This window comes from Odocoileus virginianus, chromosome 11 (assembly GCF_023699985.2).
Source record: "Odocoileus virginianus isolate 20LAN1187 ecotype Illinois chromosome 11, Ovbor_1.2, whole genome shotgun sequence".
Lineage (NCBI taxonomy): Eukaryota > Metazoa > Chordata > Mammalia > Artiodactyla > Cervidae > Odocoileus > Odocoileus virginianus.
In genome coordinates this window covers 24096248-24120754 of record NC_069684.1, presented here as the reverse complement: position 1 = coordinate 24120754, position 24507 = coordinate 24096248, and the positions used below count along the sequence as shown (strand labels likewise).

Below are 24507 nucleotides of genomic sequence, written 5' to 3'. Positions count from 1 at the left end.
GGTATAGTATTAAGTAGTATATTTCTAGAGAGAGTGTTTGGTACATGTAGATTGTGAGAAAGTGATGCTCATGTATTTTTTTTTGAGTAAATTTTTCAAGAGTTACATTCTGGGACATTGGTGGTAAAATTGTTTGGAGGAAAAATACTTGACAGTTGTCATTCCACTTTATTATAAGCGATCATTTCTAAATACAAATAACCCAGTATAGACATAGGGCTTATGCCAGGCACTGTGTTAAATACTTACTTGATACTCATAACATCTCCATAACAGAGATAGTATTTGTTTAGACTAGTGATCTTATGCTTCTCTTTGCCTGGAGCAGTCATAGATTATGCCTGTTGTCTAAGTATATTATTAAAGCCTCCATTTTATCCTCAAAAGTGTTCTGGTTTGGGTGATAAATTGGTTACCATTTCCGTATCCCAGGTCTAAGAGAATAGATAATAAAGCTGGTTTTCAGACGAAGTATATGATTCTGAAGACCCATGTATTTTTCAGTAACAAATTTCCTGTTACTTTATTATAAAAAGTAAATGTAGATTTTTACCTTTTAGTTATGCTTTATAAAGGGATATCTTGGTCATTCCAGCAACCTTTAGGTTTTACTCATGCCTTTAGAAGGTGTCTAATATCTTCCTCTCTCCTCTCAAAAAATAATGACTTGCCTTTTGTTGCATTTACTGGTTGTCTGGTTATCTGGTTCCCAGAAGTTTCTTGTTCTATGGTGAAGGGACAGCATTAGTTCTTAGTATATGGGCCCCTCTTAATGGGCACAGACATTTGGCAAAGATAGCTCTGGAACAGACGACAGATGTTCTTACTGCTTAAATATGTACGGTGCACAATGTCGCTAATTTGTTTTCCATTGTTTGCAGAGTCCCTGGATGAGATTTGAAGAAGTTTGTCAGTTAAAAGCAAGAAGACAACTTCTAAACAGAAAGTTGCAGCATGGCTGCCACTACCATTTGTCACTGTGATATGCTCTTATTTCACCATAAAATTCCACAAGCAGCAGATACCAGCCGTGGTAGAGGGGAGGCTCAGTGTGGGTGATAGCTTTGTTGGACCTATGACGTGAGGATTAGGGGTTCCCACAGAAGGGTTAGGACATATTTGATCTGTTATTCTGGACATTCTTCTGAGGGACTCTGCTGGAGTGGATGTTAATTGTCTATGGCAAAAGAGCTGGGGAATCCAGCCAGAAGTATCTTAATGCTGATGATCTTTGTACAGGGAACATTCTGGTGAAGAATTGCAAACAAAGCATAATATCAGAAAGCATAGTGAAAAGAGCCATGGGGCACTTATTCTTGTTGAATCTTTGTGGATATATTATACAAAGCTGTTTTTAAAGATACATTTAAAAGTCTTATTGACTCTTTTAAGAATTTATTTCTACTAGTCAGTGTAACTATTTCCTTCAAAACAGATTTTTCTGTTTGTATGTTATACTTACTATTACTAGCAGTTCTTAGTGTTGTTTTTTAGAAGCAGGTTGTTATCATCTGTTAAAGGCATTCGGCCGTATTTTATGATAAATACCAAGAATATCATTAAGAAGATCTTTATTCTTAATGCTCTGGTTTTTCTTGGGATTGCTGATACACCACTACATAAAAGAAAACATAATTCTTTGGGAAAATACTGTTTCTAAACATACATTTATTGAGATGGTATTTTAGCAAAATGCCTTATTTTGGAAATTAGTTGGCAAGTTATATTGTTAGTGTTTTTCTTATATAAGTTGATTTTTATTATTAAAAAATTTCTTGTTTGATAATGCCTTTTTGTTGTTGCTTTCAGTAGTATATTTGAGCAAGTTTTTAAAAATTTTAACACATACCTTTCTGGGTATTCTTTTATGGGATGACTTTTCTACATTTATTTTTTGGATGAACATTTTCTTGATACTTGTTTTTAAAAGAGGTGATTCTCTTTCACCATTATTAGTGAAAAGGCTTTATTTTAGAAGAATTAGCTATGTTATTTAAGTAAATATTTTGTTTAATAGTATTTCTTGGACTGTTAACATGTTCTACATATTTGAAAATTTGGAAGCTACTGAAATACCAAAGAAAGATTACTCAGAATTCCACCAGAATTAAGATTTTGGTGTATCTCCTTTCCACGCATCTACCTGTGCCCTTTTCCCCAACTCTTCAAAAACAACAGCCACCACCCCAAGAGATAGTTTTGTGTTTAACTAGTGCTTTCTACAGGTACTGCCTCCTGGGGAAAAATTGTACTGTATTATTTGTTAATAAACCTTTTGACATCTACAAAGAAAATGCCTGTTCTAGATTTTGTGTGTGTGTGTGTATTTAATGGTGTGATGTGTATAGAATATTTTTCATGGTATTCTGTCTTAAATTTTCTTTTCATGATGAAATCAGTTATCTAATTTGTTCCAATAACTATTACTGATAATCATTGTCTTTTAAGCCACTCTACCTTACCCATTCTTGGATCATCATTCCAGCTTATTTACAGACTCTAGAAGTCACAAATGATTTTAACCTTGTTGGGAATAGCAACTTCTAAGACATAGTCAGGATTAAATGCAGGAGTGGATTAAATTGTTGTTAATGTACTGCTGAGTCCTTCCTCCAAAAACAGGAAGCTGTAGTCTTATTCCACTCCCTCTACTCCCATCATCCTCTGCTACTCTGGCTCATCCCCATATACTTAGCTTTTTGAAAAGGAAATTCCTGACCCTTGCCCATGCTTTAGAATTCGCCAAGTTCTTTGACTTATTTTTGGTGTGGACTCAAATGGCAGGCTTGCTGATAGCTCTGATACAAAGAAGATGAAATGACTATAGGAGAGAATAATAAATAGGGTTAGGGTTTAACTCTACTAATGTATCATAAATTATAGGTATTCTGTTTTCACATATAATGTTTTCTTAAAAATATGCTTAAAATTTTCTTTGTTTTCTTAAAAATATATAAAGTAAATAATAGACTTCACATTGTATTTGAAGTTAGGAAGTGGGGAGTACTCAACTCAAAAAGTTTTAATTACACTTTACCTTGTAGGCATACTCTTCAGTGACTTATTTCCAGCATGTTCTTTGATTCTGTTGTCGTTAACACTTAAATTATTGTGCTAAGTGAATTAAGGATCCAGTTGAGACTGAACATATCTGCTTTTGTGTTACCTAATGATTCCTTGCCACTCACCCCAAGCACATTCAACTTAACTTGTGCTGAAACTTAAACTCCATGTTCATTATTGTATCCCTTGCCCCTAAAACAAATACTTAATACACAGAAGAACTAAAAGAATATTTGTTGCATGAATGAGTGGATTTATCATTGGCTTAATTGTATAAGATTTGAAGTATAAAATTTTTATTAATATCAGTCCTTTGTTGCTTTATTTTTACTTTGTATATCAAATTATAATAGCATTAACATTTTACAAGCAGTGTGATACAAATATGATGCTGTTGCTGAAGCTGAACTTCGGGATGACAGGCAGCATTGTTATACAGTTAAAAATGTATAAGTCAGTTAATTTAGATAACTATTGATTTGGCCCTGGAAAGGCCAAATTCAGTACTTAGGTGTTAAGTGTGGCTACTGGAAGTTTTTGAAGTTTGTGATGGAGTGTGTATATGACAAAAGGTAGGATATGTGAATGTAGCAAAAATAGAAAATTGAGGAAAGACCTCCATACTTTAAGAAGTTCTGTTAATGGGAGTGCTCTTACTTTGAATTATAAAATATTATAATCTTAGACTAATACCAAGAATAATTTGAATACACTTTATCTAAAGTGAAGGATTTGTTAATATTCATAGAAGTTTCTTTACTAGTAGTACCTTCCAGTGTGAGATTTTGAAAATATGACTTTTGTTTAAATCATTCTTATTTCATCTTGTTTTTATTTGTTCAATGCGTGGGTGACCTGAGAGATTTGAAAGGTCTTTTGTGCTTCAAGAATGCAAATTTGAGATGATATGTTACTTTTTTTGGAACCAAGGAAGATAATAGCCTCTGGAAGATTGTTAGATTTAGAGTGCTCCTCCATATTAGGGGAGGAGAGTAAGTCATTTATAATATATATAAGCAGATGTATATATCAGGTAATCACCAGGGTGGCCTAATACTAATAAATAAAAATGTTTCAGATTCATTCATTTTGCTACACATTTATATAGCAACAGCATTGGGGATCAACACTGGAAGCTCTTTAAATCATGTTGCCATGTTTTGTTTCATTTTGCAAAGAACAAAATTTATTGTCTGGCTCAGTATCTAGCCCTCTGAAGCTGAGGGAAGTGAAGAGAGAAATTTGACAACTTGGGCTAAAACCTCACTTGTGTGTGTTCACTGGGAAGATTTAGATGCCAGCCTCATTCTAATAATTGTCTTTGGATTCATTCTTTGCAATATAGTATCTTATGAGTCCTAGAAACATCTATAAGTACATGCAACTTCTTCTGTGACTTTAAACATCTTTATTATGCTGTTTATTAAATGCCAGATTAAAAGAAACAAACTGCAGTTGACCCTTGAACAGTGTGCTGGGGAGGTGGAGTGTGTTAGGGGCACTGACCTTCTGCCCAGTCAAAAATTCATGTGTAGTTTATAGTTGGCCCTCCATTTTAGTGGTTCCTCCTTATCTACTGTTCCACATCTGCTGATGCAGCCAACTGTGGGTCATGTAGTTACTGTAGTATTTAGTAGTACTGTACTAAGTATTTTAAGTAGACCTAGGCACTTTAAACCCTTGTGGTTCAAGGGTCAACTGCGTGTGTGTATACACTATATGTTACAAACTCTCTCTCTCTCTCTCTCTCTATATATATATATATATATATATATATGCTTACCCTATATCTACTTTGTCTATTAAGAACATTGTGACCTTGGGAAATTACAGATTCAAGAATTAGAGGTGATCAAAATGCAGTTAAAATCTTGTCTAATATTATTTCCACTTTTATTCTTTTAGGTAAGCAGAATTTTATATAGTTTCTGTACAGCTTTCAAACGTTCTTCTAGACAAGTATCTGATGTTAAAGACTCAGTTATTCCTACCCCTGACAGTGATGTGTTTACCTTCAGTGTCTCCTTGGAGGTAAAAGAAGATGATGGAAAAGGAAACTTTAGGTGAGATTATTTGGAAAAAATAAAAATTAGTATTGTGTCTGAAATGTAACATTGACTAATATATAGGTTGCAGAAACTGTACACTGTTATAAAGCTTTAGGATGATACAGAAAAACTTCATTGGTGGATGCATGGTTCACTTTCGTCAGGCGTTTCAGATAGTTTATGTAAATTATTTCCTTGATATTTTAAAATACTGATATACTTACTATAGAAAAATTAGTAAAAGTAAAATTAGAATAAATTTTTATGGTATTGTCAGCCATATCACTTTAATTATTAAAAATAATTTTAGTATTAAAATTTTAAAGTTATTTTATAAAAAATATTTGATACTAGGGTGTACTTTTTAAACTTCTTATTTTATATTGGAGTACAGTTGATTAACAATGCTGTAATAGTTTCAGGTGTATAGCTAAGTGATTCAGTTATCTGTATGCAAGTCTCTATTCTTTTTCAAATTCTTTTTCCATTTAGATTTTTACAGAATAATGAGCAGTGTTCCTTGTGCTATACAGTAGGTCCTTGTTGATTATTTTAAACATAGCAGTATGTACATGTCAATCCCTACTATCCCTCCCCCTCCACCTCCAGAGTGTATTTTATACAGTTATATATATGTATATATATGCAGTTTTTTCCTTTTAACTTCATGATGTAAGGATTTTCCCGTATTTGGTTGCATCATGTGGGATCTTGTGTTCTGGGCTCAGTAGTTGCTGTATGTCTGCTCTCTAGTTGTGGCCTGCAGGTTTAATTGCTCCATGGCATGTGGGGTCCTAATTCCCAGATTAGGGATCAAACTCGTGTTCCCTGTATTGCAAGGTGGGTTTTTAACCACTGAACCACCAGGGAAGTCCCTAAAATATTTTTAATTAGAATTGTTTTTAATAGTTGTCAGTAGTATTTTGTATGATTTGACCATCATTTAATTAACTATTTCCTTCTGTTGTATATTTGGAATGTTGTTCTTTGGTTCAAAAATAGGCAGATAAATAATAAACAGTTACACTCTTATTGCTCACCTATGTGCCTTTACTTTGCCTTTGTTTCTGACAATAATTATTAGATAGGTATTTTATCACTTTTTTTAAGTTATAGAAATTGAGACTTAGGTCAAGTAAGTTACTGAAAGTATTTTTCCTTTTCAGGTAAGACAGCTTATATTTTAAACACTTACTGTTTTAATGGACTGATTCTTAAGAATTGTCAGTCTGGCCTAGGCTAGAATTTAACTTACCTTGATCTGTTCCTCTTTGTTCACCTTTTATTTATATTTTCTTGGATTTGTCACAGTCATCTCTAATTCTGGATGTTTAAAAGTAAGCTCTTTTTCTCACTTGTTTTGCCTTGGGTTTAACTGTGTTAAAAGCATTCATAATCATATAACCAGCTAAACCAGAAATATAATAGTCTTAAAATTAAATAAACCATGTTTCCAAATTTGTTAAAATTTAAAAACTAAAATTTGAAATGATGTAATTTTAAAAGGTTTGATTTAAAACAAACTTAACGATTACAAGGGGGGAAGTGGGGGAGTGGATGAATCAATTGGGAGAATTGGGGTTGGCATATGCACACTGCTGTATGTTAAAAAAACAGCTAATTAGAGCCTACTGTATAGCAAGCACAAGGCACTCTACTCAGTACTGTAATGACCTACCTATATGGGAAAAGAATCTGAAAGAGTGGGTATATGTATATGTATGACTGATTAACTTGCTGAACACCTGAAACTGATACAACCGAAGTTTGTCTTTACTTTGTGTTAAGGTGAAAGTTTGATATATCTTAATAAGGTTGTTAAATACTTTTGTTTCATTCTAACCTTGAAACAGATTACCTTTTTATTGTTTTTAATTATTGATCATTTCTGTTCTTTTTTGCATTTTTCAGTCCTGTGCCTAAGGATCGAGATAAATTTTATTTCAAATTAAAACAAGGAATAGAGAAGAAGGTTGTGATTACAGTGCAGCAACTTTCTAACAAAGAATTAGCTATTGAAAGGTAAGCAGCTTGCTCCTACATACTATTAAAAACTTGTATTGACATCCTTGCTGTCTCAAGAGACATACTATTGAATCTCTGCTGCATTACTGACTGGCTTTACACCATGTTTCAGTTTCTCCATTTAAAAATGAGAATGAGAATAATAATGTTTTCCCCACTTAAATGTTTAAGTTAGATGTAACTGGTTCATTGAAAGTCTCAATTGATGGGGTAAATAAACATGAAATGCTTTATTTTTTTCAGTAGTAACTGTTTCAATCCAATTGGGCTTTTTCTTGCTCTTCCTTATTTACATATAGGACAGACACCTTCCCTTCTCAATCATTTTTGTTTATTAAAAAGTCCATTTATTTACTGAGATTTTAGAATCTTTAAGAGATTTGTCTTTTAAATATATAAACACACGCATACATACATACCCATGGGTGTGCATGCATTTATATTTTTATTTCTCTGTTTAATTTTTGTTAGCAGTAGATATAGCAATGTTTTAAACTTTTTATTTGGAAGAAATTTCAAACTTACAGAAGAGTTAAAACAATAAAACTAGTACAGAGAATATATGTATATTCAGAATCACCTACTAATAATATTTTATCTCATTTGCTTTCCAAACATTTTCTCAGTCTATGTCTCAATCTTTCCTTCCCTAGACACACACACACACACACACACACACACACACACACCCAAAAAACATGATTGTTTTTCTGAACAATTGAAGAGTAAGTTGTATATACCATGATGCTTTTCCCCTATCTACTTCCTTAGGAAATGTGTCTTTCCTAGGAAAACTATGGGTAGGGCTATCTCTTATGTAACCACATCACATGTATCGTCTTTAGTAAACTTGTTTTCCATAGAATACTTTTTATCGAATCAACTGTTTGTCTCTAATTTTGCCAGTGAACCCAATAATGTCCTTCCCCCCCATCCAGTTTGGGATTCACATTAGGGTCAGATACTGTGTTTAGCTGCCATACGTCTTTAGGTTTCTTTAATTTTGAAAGATTTCCAGAGTCTTTGTCTTAAAACATGGACATTATTGAAGAATATGTCTCTTTTCCTTCTTTTTAATATGACTTTGCTCAATTTGGATTTATCTAATATTTCCTCATGATTAGATGCAGATAATTTATTGCTGCATAGAAGATTTCCCTCCTTCACAGTGTATCACATGTGGAGGCTCTTGATAAACATCTCTCCCTTTCTGGTGATGTTAATTTTTGATTTCCAGCCAAGATGTCTGATTTCTTCACTGTAATTCCCTTTTTCTCCCCCCCGCCCCTCCTCCTTTGTAACTGGTAAGCAGTTTGTTGGGAGACCCAGGAAAATATCTTGCTTCTCATCAAAATTTCCTCTTTGGTTTTGCTTCTCATCAAATCAAAATTTTCTCTTTGCTTTACCTTTCATTCATAATTCTTGTCTGATCCAATCTTTATCATGATGAATGTAAAGTGGTAATTTTCCATCTTCTGCATTTTCTCTAGGAAGCCCTTGACATTTCTCCTGTAAGCCAGACCTCTCCCTTTTTTTCCATTTTTTACTGTTTGTTTTTGATATTGACTCTTGAATTCCCTCTCCCCTGAAATAGTTCATGATTCACTGTAGTGTTTAATTATCTATGTGCTCAAATTGTCCCGGAATTTGCCAGGAGCCCAGTCAAACCCTTTGTCCTTGAAAAATGCCCTGAGCACTTCCCTTCTGGTGTAATAAAAGGCATTTCTCTTTGGTATAACAAAGGGCATTAACCAGTTTGTAGTATATGAATAACATAGGCAAAGAAGTGTTAGGTGTTGAATAATTTAACTTTAAACAAATAGTAGTTACAAATATTGAGGTTTTATGATTAAACGATATGTTGTGCCTGTATTGTAGAGGCCTGTACTCTGCTTGTATATATAGCAGTCCTTCCTTTTACGAAGGAGAAGCTCCAAGATGGATTGACTTGAGTACAGAAACCTTGGTGAATGTAGGTGAAATAGTTGAATGCCTATTTCTGTTTTCATTGTTAACTTAAACATTTATACATACATTTAAAATATATTGTATATAATAATTACTTAGAAATGTTGCCTTTGCCCATATTCTCGTATTCATAAGACAGCTTAATTCAGGCTCTCCTCAATAATCTTTGACATTAATGCCTTCATCATTACTTAGCTACTTTTTGAGTAGCTTCAAGACATTTTTCCAGAGCATAGTATCTCAACTTCTGCCTAAGTTGTTTGAGATGAAGCACTTTTTGAATCATATATATTGCTGTCATTAGAAATTTTACCTAAACCAGGTGTACCCGTTTGTATAACAGTAGAATAGTTAAAAAAAATTCATTCAATATATAACTACTTAATATATTGCTTTTATTTTAACATCATTAATGTAAATGATAATATCTAACAGCCATGTGTTCATACACTCAGCAATAATTACCAAATTTGTTGTTTTTTTTGCTTCTTTTTTCACACATTCTGTCAGATGACCTCTAAACATCCAAACTAAACTTGACTGAGATTGCTTCTGGCTAATGGGACTTGCCCAAACAATACTTTGTTCAACACAGCAGACAGAATTTCTTATGATGTGGGGTGTTTTTTAAATACTTGAATCCCCCCCACTTTTTTAAAAAAAAGAAACCCTTGCTTTCTATTGGATTATATTTGTGTTTAAATAACAAAATGTGAATAGTGGAATTTAAGGTGATCCAGTAGGTGGCAGTCTTGTCAAGGGAATTCTTAACCTCTGAATTGTAAGCACTGCTGTCGACAGAGTTCATTTGTAGTATAAAGACATCTGTGTTATCCGGGTGCCCCCTCTGAGGCCTAGATTAAAAAAAAAAAAGACATCTGTGTTAAAGTAAATACTTCAAATCACATAATTTTGGCTTACCTTCTGAGATGGAAACTGATTTATCATTTTTAAAAACAACTTCTCATTATGTGAAATTTACAACATACACAAAAGTAAAAGAATAATACATTGAACCCCAGTGCACCCATCACCCATTCTGGATGCTAATTTGCAATATTTTGGTTTTTAAAAATGTTAATTTTTATTATGAAAAATTTATTTATCTGTGAATTCAAGTTCAAGGATTCCTTCAGTTCAGTTCAGTTGCTCAGTCGCGTTCGACTCTTTGCGACCCCCATGAACCGCAGCATGCCAGGTCTCCTTGTCCATCACCAACTCCTGGAGTTTACCCAAATAATGTCCATTGGTGATGCCATCCAACCATCTCATCCTCTCGTTCCCTTCTCTTCCTGCCCTCAATCTTTCCCAGCATCAGGGTCTTTTCAAATGAGTCAGCCCTTTGCATCAGGTGACCAAAGTATTGGAGTTTTAACTTCAACATCAGTCCTTCCAATGAACACCCAGGACTGATCTCCTTTAGGATGGACTGGTTGGATCTCCTTGCAATCCGAGGGACTCTCAAGAGTCTTTTCCTACACTTCAGTTCAAAAGCATCAATTCTTTGGTGCTCAGCTTTCTTTACAGTCCAACTGTCACATCCATACATGACTACTGGAAAAACCATACCGTTGACTAGATGGACCTTTGTTGGCAAAGTAATGTCTCTGCTTTTGAATATGCTGTCTAGGTTGGTCATAACTTTCCTTCCAAAGAGTAAGCATGTTTTAATTTCATGGCTGCAGTCACCATCTGCAGTGATTTTGGAGCCCAGAAAAATGAAGTAAGCCACTGTTTCCCCATCTGTTTGCCATGAAGTGATGGGACCGGATGCCATGATCTTAGTTTTCTGAATGTTGAGCTTTAAGCCAACTTTTTCACTCTCCTCTTTCACTTTCATCAAGAGGCTTTTTAGTTCTTCTTCACTTTCTGCCATAAGGGTGGTGTCATCTGCATATTGGAGGTTATTGGTATTTCTTCTGGAAATCTTGATTCCAGCTTGTGCTTTTTCCAGCCCAGCGTTTCTCATGATGTATTCTGCATATAAGTTAAATAAGCAGGGTGACAATATACAGCCTTGACATACAAGGATTCCTTATGTGTAGATAATTGTATATACCATTTGGTCTTGACCGCTTTGTAGGCAAGTTCAGTTCAGTCTCTCAGTCGTGTCTGACTCTTTGCAACCCCATGAACTGCAGCATGCCAGGTCTCCCTGTCCATCACCAACTGCCGGAGTCTACCCAAACCCATGTCCATTGAGTTGGTGATGCCATCCAACTATCTCATCCTCTATCGTCCCCTTCTCCTCCTGCCCTCAATCTTTCCCAGCATCAGGGTTTTTTCCAGTGAGTCAGCTCTTTGCATCAGGTGGCCAAAGTATTGGAGTTTCAACTTCAGCATTAGTCCTTTCAATGAACACCCAGGACTGATCTCCCTTAGGATGGACTGGTTGGATCTCATTGCAGTCCAAGGGACTCTCAAGAGTCTTCTCCAACACCACAGTTCAAAAGCAAGTACTTGTAGGCAAGTACTGTGTCATTTATCCCAGAATCTCCAATATCTAGCACTGTGCTGGGAACCAGTTCTGTATAGTTACTTAGTCCTTCCTTAGAACTTTCTCTGTGCTGAGCACTGTTCTAGATGCTTCCTAGGAGGTGTAGATGCTATTGTCTTCATTATACAGTTAGGGAAACTGAGGCTAGAGAGGTTAAATAGCTTTCTTGAGAATACCAAGAAATATTTGTTGAGTAAGTGAGAAAAAATTGTAGAGTAAGTGAATAAAAAGTATGTAAAGATATTATAAAGTTAGGGCATTGACTAAATTCATTGTAATTTGTGGAGAGTAATAGAACGTTGTACCTGATAGACTCCTACGTTGTTTAGAGGATATGTGAAAACTGTTCTCATGTTTTGAAGATTTGTTATGTTCATGTTCTTTTGCTTTTCTCAAACACTCATGTTAGATTTTACATATTAAGCTTTATTTAGGAGCTGAACATAAGAAAAAAAATTAACAGGCAACATTTATTGAGGACTTACTGTAATGGCCATTGTAAAATTTAATTGTCATAACAACATGTGAGAAAGATATTATAATTATTACCCTATTTCTTTTTCAGAAGATGAAACAGAAGCTTAATGAGATTAAGTAACTCAGTCAATTGGCCAGAAACTAATAGAGCCAGGGTTTAAGCCAAGCCATTTAACTTCGGAGTATATACTTTTAAAGACTATACCCAATTAAATTTTGTTTATAAGCTAAATTTAAAATTAAACCAGTTAGAATATAAATGGATTAGTATTTGGTTTATTTCCAGTGGAATTTGAAAGGGAGAGTATACCTGGGGCATTCAAGTGATTGCTCAGTGATTTCAAACCCAGGGACACCTTGCCCTGGGAGAAAAGCTGATTGATTTGTTCAGGAGAAGACCAACAATAACAGCTGCGGGGTGAAGGCAAGATGATTGTAATTTGAAATGTGTGAGTTGAGCAGCCTAAGCCTAATTATTGAGAGGTTCCAGTTAAAATGTCAGAGCAAATCCAATCAGGTCAGGCTCTTCTGGTGTTTCCAAAGTGGAGGTGGCAATCTTCTGTCTTTCTCCAGCTGATACTTCCATGAATTTCGGTCTCACTGTGTGTAGAAATACTGCAGAGATTTTCTTATACACCCTGGAATTGATATGGATTTTTTAAAGCTTTGTCTAGTATTTGAAATACTCTATATACATGATAAGTAGCATTATTGTATAGTACCCACTTCGATGCTTTGATGGTTGTTGGTTATGCTGCTGCTGATGCTAAGTCGCTTCAGTTGTGTCCAACTCTGTGCGACCCCATGGACAGCAGCCTACCAGGCTCCTCTGTCCATGGGATTCTCTAGGCAAGAATACTTGAGTGGGTTTTCATTTCCTTCTCTGTTGGTTAAGCCAGCTAACCAAAAAGTGAGTAGAAAAAATTTGTTTTTGTTGTATTTGTTTTCTGACTAGTTGATTTTTGCTAAGTATTACTTCTTTATTTGTAATAAAATGATTCACGGAAAGTAATACCATACATGTTTGGAAAACTGACCTCTTCACAGTTCCCTAATGTGAAGTGGAGTTGTAAAGATGGTAATTTCAGACTTTGTGGAAGGTTAGTTGGGGAGAGATTTTGGCTTCATGGTTTTATGTCTGTCAGATCACTTTGTTCCCAGGGATCTGCCCTGATGCTTGATGTGTGAATCAGAATGAAGTATTGATATAGCAAGCGAAGTGTAATTACTAGATTTGTTGTAAGTATGCAGCTTCATTTGTACTGAGTAACATAGGCCATTACTGCTAGGAAGAAAAAATTTCCATGGGTTACTACTTGTATCTGATCCTAATTTGGGAGAGTAAAATCATTACATATATATATATATATATATATATATATATATATATAAAATATAAAACATCACTACTAGATGGCCATTTGATCATTTGTAGAGTGATTCAGAGATGTGCCTGTTTTGATAATAAATTGTTTCAGTTTTTAATTTGTGCTTGCTGGCTTAAAGCAAAAACTATATAATGAGAAGTTGCTATAACTATAGTACAATACACAAACTAGAAAATTGACATTGGTACAGTCTATAGATTTCTGTTGGAGCTCTTTTTGAATACTTTTGTAAATCATAGTATACTTCTATAATAGAAAAATAATTTCTTGTTTTCCCAGTGGCAGAAGACCTTTACTAGCTTTATTTAACTTAAGGTGGCTGATCAAGATAGTTGTGGACAAAGAGGCTACCAGGTCCTAGCAGAGAAGAGTTCCAGATTGTTCAAATGCAGTAATTTTTTTGAAAATTGAAATATATTTGACATATAACATTGTATAAACTTAAGGTGTACAACATTTTGATTTGATGTTTATATATTATAATATGATTGCAGTTGTAGCATTATTCCCTCTGTCACATCACATGATTATCAGTTATTTCTTTGTAGCATTATTCCCTCTGTCACATCACATGATTATCAATTATTTCTTTGTGATTGGAATGATTAAGATCTGGTCTCTTAACAAGTTTGACTTTAATGCAGTGTTGTCTATATTAACTATACTGTGTGTAAGATCTTCAAGGCTTATTTACCTCCGGTTGGAGTTTGTACTCTGAAACAACATCTCTCCTATTCCCCCACTCCCCAGTAACCACCAGTTTACTCTCTTTTTTTATGAGTTTGACTTTTTTAGATTCTTCATATAAGTGATATCATGCTGTTTTATCTGTCTCTGTCTGGCTTATCTCACTAGCATAATGCCTTCAAGATCCACTTTCATTGCAAATGGTGAGATATCCTTCTTTCTTATAGTAGAATAATATTCCATTATACATCCTTTGTTTAAACAAAATTAATTTTATTTATTGATTTATTTTGGCTGTGCTGGACCTTCGTTGCTGTGCAGGCTTTTCTGTAGTTGCAGCAAGCAGGGGCTACTCTGTAGTTGTGGTGCGCAGGCTTTTCATTTCAGTGGCTTCTCATTGAGGAATGTGGGCTCTAGGTCGTGTGGACTTGTGTAGTTGTGGTCATGCGCTCAGTAGCTGCAACTTCTGGGCTCTAGAGCACAGGCTCAATAGTTGTGCTTGGGCTTAGTTGCTCCATGTCATGTGGGATCTTCCCAGACCAGGGATCGAACCTGAGTCTCATGCATTGGCAGGTGGATTCTTTATCCCTGAGCCATCTGGGAAGCCCAAATGCCACATCCTCTTTATGTGTTTATCTGTGGCTGGGCGCTTAGGTTGTCTCCATATCATGGCTGTTGTGAATAATGCTGCAATAAACACAAGAGTGCATTTATCTCTTTGATATCCTGTTTTCATCTCCTCTGGGTATGTACCCAGAAGTGGAATTGCTGACTCATATAGGAGATCTAGTTTTAACTTTTTGAGCCACCTTCATTTTGTTTTCCATATTGTCTGTACCAAGATCCACTCTTATTGTTGAGTTTATCTGTACCAAGATTTATCTTGAGTGGATCTGTACCAATTTACATTCTTGATTTACATTAGGAAAAGAAATTTTGACTTATAATCTGGCTATTAAGTAATTTAAAGTGATGATGTATTTTAACTGTACCCTCCCTAAGTCATGTCTGACTCTTTGTGCCCCATGAACTGCACACCAGCCTTCCCTGTCCTTCACTATCTCCTGGAGTTTGCTCAAACTCATGTCCATTGAGTCAATGAAACCATCTGACCATCTCATCCCCTGTCACCCCCTTCTCCTCTTGCCCTCAATCCTTCCGAGCATCAGGGTCTTTTCTAGTGAGTCTGCTGTTCACGTCAGGTGGCCAAAGTATTGGAGTTTCAGCCTTAGTATCCGTCTTTCCAGTGAATATTCAGGATTGATTTCCTTTAGGGTTGACTGGTTTGATCTCCTTGCTGTCTAAGGGACTGTCAAGAGTCTTCTCGAACACCACGGTTCGATAGCGTCAATTCTTTGGCGCTCAGCCTTCTTTATGGTCCAACTCTCACATTCATACATGACTACTGGAAAAACCATAGCTCTGACTATATGGACCTTTCTTGACAAAGTGATGTCTCTAGTTTTTAATACACTGTCTAGGTTTGTCATAGTTGTTATTCCAAGAAGCAAGCATCTTTTAATTTCGTGGCTACAGTCACTGTCCACATTGATTTTGGAGCCCAAGAAAATGAAATCTGACAATTTCCACTTGCCATGAAGTGATAGAACTGGATGTCATGATCTTCATTTTTTGAATGTTGAGTTTCAAGCCAGCTTTTTCATGCTCTTCTTTTAGCTTCATTCCTTTACCTTCATCAAGAGTCTCTTTAGTTCCTCTTCACTTTCTGTCATTGAAGTGGTATCATCTGCATATCTGAGGTTGTTGATGTTTTCCCTGACAATCTTGATTCCAACTTGTGAGTCATCCAGCCCAGCATTTTGTATGATGTACTCTGCAGATCAGTTAAATAAGCTGGGTGACAGTATACAACCTTGGCATACTCCTTTCCCAATTTTGAACTAGTCTGTTGTTCCCTGTCCAATTCTAACTGTTGCTTCTTGAACTGCATGTAGGTTTCTCAGGAGGCAGGTAAGGTGGTCTGGTATTCCCATCTCTTTAAGAATTTTCCAGTTTGTTGTGATCCACACAGGCAAAGGTTTTAGCATAGTCAATGAAGCAGAAGTATATTTTTTTTTTGTTTTAATTCCCTCGCTTTTTCTGTAATCTAGCATGTGTTGGCAATTTGATCTCTGGTTCCTCTGTCTTTTTTAAGTCCAGCTTGTACATCTGAAAGTTCTCAATTCACGTCCCAGTTCTACCCTCATACTTGATCTGGAAGGGAACAGCTACCCACGCCAGTATTCTGGCCTAGAGAATTCCACGGACAGAAGAGCCTGCCAAGCTACAGTCCATGGACTTGCAAAGAGTTGACCACGACTGAGCAAGTGTCACTTCTTCACTTGATCTTCATTAGTCCAATTTTATGCATTTATTCTTGGCAGCAAGCACAATATTAAATTCCTGCAATAGGAAATGGCAGTCCACTGAAGTATCCTGGCAGAGAAAATCCCATGGACAGAGATGCCTGGTGGTCTACAGTCCATGGGGTCGTAAATAGTTGGACATGACTGAGACACTGAACACACACAATATTAAATTGTGCTGGTAGAGGGTGCTGCAGAGATACCCTGAGGAAGGGACTTGTGTCCTTGGTTCTGGTGTGTTGTGATTGCTCCCTGCTCTTGCTACAAGATTCTGGTACATCCAGTGGTGGTGTGCTCCAGCTGTGCACACAGTTCGAGCATTCTCTCTGTGAACTCTTGGCCCAGGTCCTGGCTCAGTGAGGTCTTCCTGTGGTCTTCCAGAAAAAGACACAGGCTCTGCCTCGGAGCTGCCTCCAGGAGTCCTGAGTTTCTTTGTTCACCTGCCTGCTGACATTGGCTACCTGCACCCTAGAGGATGTTTCCTGTTTTCTTGTGGTCCCGCTTTGCTGGGGCAGTCCAGAAAGCTTCGTCATCCACTGGTCATACCTTCTACAGTGAGATCAGACTACCAGCTTTAGGGAGAGGACCTTCTTTCTTGGTTTGCTCTTCTTTGGGTTTCTCTTCCTCAGCCTTAGGATAGTTTTTAAAAACTCTCTTTGTAGTCACTCTCTTGTTATAGACAATAATTTTTTTTATTAATAAGATTTCCCTGTTCAAATTATTTTTGTGCTCTCTCCCGTATTTGGACTTATACTGACAGTAACTAATTTAACTAGTATCTAATGAAATTAGCCAGTCTGGTAGATAAAGTTCCTGATACATTTCTCGGGGGAACATGTTTATTTTAGATAGTCTTTTTTTTTTTTTTTAATCTCCCAAACTCCTTTTATTGGAAAACTACTGAAGAATGTCTTCTACCAAAAAATGAGGTTTTGAATTAAATAAATACATACATGGGGTTCAGGATTCAGAATATCCAACACAATACAGAATCAGGAGTCCTGAGGGTGACAATAATGGGGACCCAGGCCAAGAGAACAGTGAACCCACATTGTTAGAGCAGTCTTCAGGAGTGATTTCCTCAAGAAGACAAATTTAACGCAACACCCACAGTACCAGAAGATTTGTAAAAGAGATTTACATAATTAAGGAAGTGTTTGAATTTGAATTACTGTTAAGTACATAGAAAAATTAAGCCAATATAAAAATACTGGAAAATCATTTCACTCCAGGGAAAACGAAATGCACTGGAAAAGACAAAGTAATAATAGTATACTATATGGTTTACCTAGGAAATAGATGCCATGTTGTTTAGTCGATCAGTTGTGTCCAATTCTTTTGCGACCCCATGGACTGTAGCCTGCCAGGCTTCTCTGTCCATGGCATTTCCCAGGCATGAATACTGGAGTGAGTTGCCATACATAGTCTTTTTAACTGATAGTCTTTTTTTGCTGTTCAAATAAAAACGTGTAATTTAACCCCAGACCTTTAGAAAATACAGTACAAACAGGTCAGAGTTCATTCAAGTCAAAGTTAAATGGAATCATTTCTTATCTCAAATTGTGATTAAAAAAAACTTTTTATTTTTTAATGGGTTATAGCTGGATTAACAATGTTGTGATAGTTTTAGGTGAATAGCAAAGGGAGTCAGCCATACATATACATGTATCCATTCTCCCCCAAACTTGCCTCCCATCCAGGCTGCCACATAACACTGAGCGGAGTTCCCTGTACTATACATTAGGTTATCCATTTTAAATATAGAAGTGTGTACATGTCCATCCCAAATTCCCTAACTATCCCTTCTCCCCATCCTTCTCCCAGCAACCGTAAGTTTGTTTTCTAAGTATGGGATCTTCCTGCATGAGGGATCAAACCCATGTCTCCTACATTGGTAGGCAGATTCTTTACCACTGAGCCAGCAGGGAAGACAAAAAATTATCTTTTTATTTACTCTTTTTTGGCAAAGGAAGGAACTAAAGCATGTTATTTTGCCTGCTAAGAAACAGCTAATAAGAGGCAGCAGGGCTTCTTGCTGGTCTTCTAAAGCTTTTCTATATGACCCTTTTGTATGACTTTATTGGGGAGACGAGCCAAGAGAGCTATTGTACCTACAGATAAAATTATTTTATATCACTTAGTAAACATTGTTTAATTACTAATACTTTGTTCTTATTTGTAATGGCAACATAATTTTCCTTTTTCTGAAAGATTTTGGTTTATTTGAAAGGAAGTAGGAGGAAGAACTACATAAAATGTTCTTTTTATTTAGTAGGAGTTTAGGCAATAATTAACAAACGTGAAAAATCTTCTGTGTGGAATACTGTATTTGTGCTCTAATTATTAATTTGATTTTATCTATTTTTAATACATTTTACTAAGTTTAGTCATCCTTTTTCAGTTCAGTTCAGTCACTCAGTCGTGTCCGACTCTTTGCGACCCCATGAACCACAGCATGCCAGGCCTCCCTGTCCATCACCAACTGCCGGAGTCTACCCAAACTCATGTCCATCGAGTCGTTGATGCCACCCAACCATCTCATCCTCTGTTGACCCCTTCTCCTCCTGCCTTCAATCTTTCCCAGCATCAGGGTCTTTTCAAATGAGTCAGCTCTTCGTATCAGGTGGCCAAAGTATTGGAGTTTGAGCTTCAGCATCAGTCCTTCCAATGAACACTCAGAACTGATTTCGTTTAGGATAGATTGGTTGGATCTTCTTGCAGTCCAAGGGATTCTCAAGAGTATTCTCCAACACCACAGTTGAAAAGCATCAATTCTTCAGCATTCAGCTTTCTTTATGGTCCAACTCTCACATCCATACATGACTACTGGAAAAACCATAGCTTTAACTAGCTAGACCTTTGTTGGCAAAGTAATGTCTCTGCTTTTTAATATGCTGTCTAGGTTGGTCATAACTTTCCTTCCAAGGAGTAAGCATCTTAATTTCATGGCTGCAGTCACCATCTGCAGTGATTTTGGAATTAGAAAAATAAAGTCAGCCAGTTTCCACTCTTTCCACATCTATATGCCATGAAGTGATAGGACCGGATGCCATAATCTTAGTTTTCTGAATGTTGAGCTTTAAGCCAACTTTTTCACTCTCCTCTTTCAGTTTCATCAAGAGGCTGTTTAGTTCTTCACTTTTGCCATAAGGGTGGTGTCATCTGCATATCTGAGGTTATTGATATTTCTCCCAGGAGTCTTAATTCCAGCTTGTGCTTCTTCCAGCACAGCGTTTCTCATGATGTACTCTGCATAGAAGTTAAATAAGCAGGGTGACAATATCCAGCCTTGATGGACTCCTTTTCCTATTTGGAACCAGTCTGTTGTTCCATGTCCAGTTCTGACTGTTATTTCCTGACCTGCATACAGGTTTCTCAAGAGGCAGGTCAGGTGATCTGTTGTTCCCATCTCTTGAAGAGTTTTCCACAGTTTATTGTGATTCACACAGTCAAAGGCTTTGGCATAGTCAATAAAGCAGAAATAGATGTTTTTCTGGAACTCTCTTGCTTTTTTGATGATCCAGCAGATGTTGGAAATTTGATCTCTAATTCCTCTGCCTTTTCTACAACCAGCTTGAACACCTGGAAGTTCACGGTTCATGTATTGTTGAAGCCTGGCTTTTCCTGTTATTTTTTAAATTGTTCTTTACCTGTTTTCTTTAAGGTTCATATGTTTAGGTAAATTATTCTGTTTTTTCTCTGTACATAGAAAATTCTTATCCTTTTGATAACTAGTCAGAGCTTCATATAACTTGATTCAGCTGTTTTAAGTAGAATTGAGCTTCTGAGGAATCCCAAATTATTTTACATGCAGATCATGTTGTTTAGTATTAATTTTTTTTTGCTTAAAATATAAACACCAAAATAGGACTGTGTAGAAAAGCGTTAACAAAAGAGGACTGAAACTACTGTTCCTGAAAGTTGTGCTCATAAGGTTGGTTCTTGTCTGGCAGTTTGAAAGCTGGCTTTGGGGATGGTTTCCACCATTCTTAGAACTGAGACTAGTGACTTATTATGCCACTTAGTACGAACAATGTGGTTTGTCTTGGGCTCCTGCTTTCCTTATGGAATCTGGGATTTTGGTATATGCTAGGCAGAGGATGCCTATGTGATTAGTCTTGAGAAAAACAGACTCTTGTCTGTGAGCGTGTCACATATGTGATGTGTCATTTCTCACATGTCACAACTCATTGATGGGAAAGTGTGTCCTCTGTGTGACTCCCCAGGAAGAGTACTCTTGGAGTCTGTGCCTAGTTTCCTCTGAACTTCACCCTGTGTGCCTTTTCCCTTTGCCAGTTTTGCTTTGTATTTGTTCACTCTGCTATGTCCTGAGCCCAAGTACAGCTGTATGCTGAGTCCTGTGAGTCCTCGTCGCAAGTCACCACTCCTTGAGTGGTCTTGGAGAGCATTTCGTTGTGACTAGTTTATCATCCAGAAATCACATTTAAGATAACTATTTCCGCGCGCGTGTGTGGCTTTTATTGATTACAGCAAATGAGTATTTGCCTAATTGAAGGTCTCTTTATGAGGATATAGAATAGCTTTTCTGCACCTTGTCTTCAGAGGAGCAATGAGTAATGAGTTGATGATAATATATAGTAAATATACTTGGGTTTATAGTTTTGGAAACGTACCACCTGAAAATGTCTTCAGACACCCAGAATAAGTTTTTCTTGATGCACTTCAAGTAGATCCTCCTCCACACTCATGTTCTGTTTCCCTTCCATCTCCCTATCAGAAATAGTAAGAGGATACTCAGAACTCCTCATTACTCTAGTAATACTGCCCCTTCCTTGTCTTGTGTACCAGAAACAGTAAAGCAGGGTACTCTTGAGTTCTTCGTTCTCTTTCCAGGAGCCTTTTTCCTACAGTCCACCTTCAGCATTGCTGAAATAATCCTTGCCGTTTTAATCCATTTTGCCTTCTTTGATGTGATTCTGTTCTTTCTGCTACCACACTCACTCCTGAGGTTAACTCATCCAGTCTAATTCCTTTAAATATATCTGTAAAATAGGTAACTTCCAACTTTTCATCTTTCACCTGAGGTCTCAGACCTCTATGTTCCTCATTCATGTATCCTGCAGCTCTACTCCTTTGGTGTCTCAAAATCACTACGCTGAAAGTCTAGACCCCCGACTGTCACAAACCTGTCCCTCCTGTAGTCTCCCCCAGCATTATGATTTATAGTCTGATCTTTCCAGTTACTCAGATTGAGAACTTGGAGTCATCCTTGACTTCTTTTTCTTTCACTGAACATCTAATTCATCAGTAAATCATATCCGCTCTACTTCCAACTATATAAAGAAAGATAAAACTCTTGAGGAAAGGGATAAAGAAAAATATGTGAATAGACATAGGTGAAAATGTTGGTAAAAGAAAAATAATTAGAAGAAAAAGAAAAAGGAGCAGGAACTCCAGGTGGAATCACTAGTATTTTATTTTGTTAAAAAGTAAACTTACTTATAGGGCTTCCCAGGTGGCACAGTGGAAAAGAATCCACCTGCCAATGCAGAAGACAGAAGAGACACAGATTTGATCCCTGGGTCAGAAAGATTCCCTGGAGAAGGATATGACCACCCACTCCAATATTATTGCCTGGAAAATTCAATGGTCAGAGCAGCCTGGTGGGCTACAGTCCATGGGGTTGCAAAGAGTTGGATGCGACTAAGCATGCATGCTAACTTGCTCATGCCTTAAACTCTCTCATCAAATTGAGTTTGTAATTTTTTTGCTGTTGTTTGGCTCAACTCCAGCTTATGTTTATGAAAGAGAAAATGGGCGCTTGTTAACCAGCAGTATAGGGAGAAAATGTTATTTTTCTTTGTTTTTGATGTTTTAAAATTATATTTATAGTTATACTCATTTATAAAAATATTTGTAGTTTGGCTTTTGATTATTTTGATGTATAAACCTGATACATGCAGAAGCCCAAATGTATCACTACCCAAATTTCCTGTATTACTACCATTGAATAATAAAGCAAAATAATTGATTTACTAAATGTTTTTAGCAGTGATTAAGCCAAGTTTTAGATTTTGATTGTTGTAATCATTTTTAATATATATTTTTAACTATAGCTAATTTCTCATTTTTTTAATTTGAAGAGAGTTAGTAAAAAGTATTCATATTTGAATCGTGGCTCTGCATTTGAAATTTTTATCCATTACGAGTGTGAGAGTTAATGGGACATTATTGTCCAAGGATGGTGTGGAGGTTGTTGTATTTTCTTGAAGCTTATTGACAGATACTTTTTTCAGGAATAGACCTAAAGATACCATCTGTTCTTTCATAACTTTCCTATAGGTTAAATTCTCTGCACTGGTAGCAGATTTAAGACAATCCTAAGCATCCATTAAAAATTTTTTTTCACAGTAATTAGTCTTCGTGTTCTAAAAATCTTTGGGGAACAAATAAAATTTCCTACCTGATGAATGAAAAGAAAAAATAACCAACTTTTAAATCTTGCTGATGAGTATAATTCCTAATGATGAAATATTATTTCTATTATTGAAGGCACTGAAGCAAGCAACATTTTTAAGGTTCACATCTATGGAATCCCCTCATCTGGGTTTGAAACCCTGCTCTACAGTGATTTGGTCAAATTATTTAACTTCTCTGTGCTTCAGTTTGTTTGTAGTTTGTAAATTCTAGTTTGTAGTTTCTAGTTTGTAAATTGTGAATGATACCTGGTAAGAATGTTGGAAGGATAAAATTAGGTGATACTTGCTAAGTATTTGAAATAGTCCCTGAAACAAATAAATGCTTGCTATACTGCTCATACCAGTACCATTAGTATTGGTGGTACTAATAGGACTATCGCAGTCATGCTGTTTTCTGAGACTGCTGGTGCTTTGTGAGTGATAACCGGAAATCAGAATAGCCTGCAGAATTAGAGTAAAATACCCCTCTGAGAAGGCAAAACGTTGGCTACATTTATTTGGAACCTACGTGTATATGCATGCAGTCTTTGTTCTGCAGATATGATATGCATGGATTTATGTTACCATGGTTTAGTTAAAGAATACCAGTCCCCCAGACACATGGTTCAAATTTTTGTTAACCATGGTATATTAATTGTGAGTAATTGCATAAAATGTAGTCTTTGCTGTTAGCAACATTTTTAAGGTTCACATCTATGGAATCCCCTCATCTGGGTTTGAAACCCTGCTCTACAGTGATTTGGTCAAATTATTTAACTTCAGTTAAATTTGTTAACTGAAATTAACTTCAGTTAATTTCAGTTAAATTATTTGACTTCAGTTCACAGTCACTACATAAATGCTTATCCAGTGACTGTTAACGTCACTTATTTCAAAGTATAAAGTAGGTTATGGTGTATATGTTGTTTAGTTCATTCATAGACAGCCAAGTGTGTTGTTTTGCCTTCTTGGTCTCTCAATGATAAACCCATGTAACGTTTTATAATAATGAATAATGGAAAGAGGTAGCCAACAAAGATGAATGCAGCAAATAAAGGAAAAGTGATAATATTGAAAATGAAATTGCATGTTATCTTAGAAGATTTGAAAATGGTGACTGCAGTAAATCAACTTCAATAAAAAATTTAAAAAAAAGAAAATGATGACAGCAAAATGAAGATCAGATGAGACCTAGCTCTGCATGAGGTTACAGTATGAAGCATATTGGAAAAGTCTGATATACAACAAAGACATGATAAAGGCATTTCAACATTTTTTAGTTTAAATTTCACTAGGAATAGAAAGCTTCTTATGATTGAAATGGAGTGTTTTATTTTTATGCTGGATTGAAGACTGCGGTAAAAAATAAAATCCAGGTTTTGCTAGTCTTCATGCCACAGTTTTGCAGTTAGTTGCAACACTGAAATATATGTTAATTATAAGAAACTGGAGATCATACAATTTCTTTAGCTGAATTTTGGAAGAGATATGACATGAAGGCATACAATTGAAAACATTCACACATCCTAACAGGAAGTAACAGTGAGTTGTATTTGTGTAGTGTGGCAA

At 36.1% G+C, this 24507-nt stretch overlaps 1 protein-coding gene across 3 annotated transcripts in view; it reads left to right on the top strand.

Moving 5' to 3' along the window:
- Positions 1–24507, top strand: part of RABGAP1L (RAB GTPase activating protein 1 like) — a 677279-nt gene that overhangs the window by 90422 nt on the left and 562350 nt on the right. For all 3 annotated transcript variants that reach the window (XM_020902280.2, XM_070474047.1, XM_020902281.2), the window contains exons 6-7: positions 4969–5126; positions 7023–7133. In XM_020902280.2, coding sequence (XP_020757939.2) covers positions 4969–5126; positions 7023–7133 — 269 coding nt within the window. The remainder of the gene's footprint in view (positions 1–4968; positions 5127–7022; positions 7134–24507) is intronic.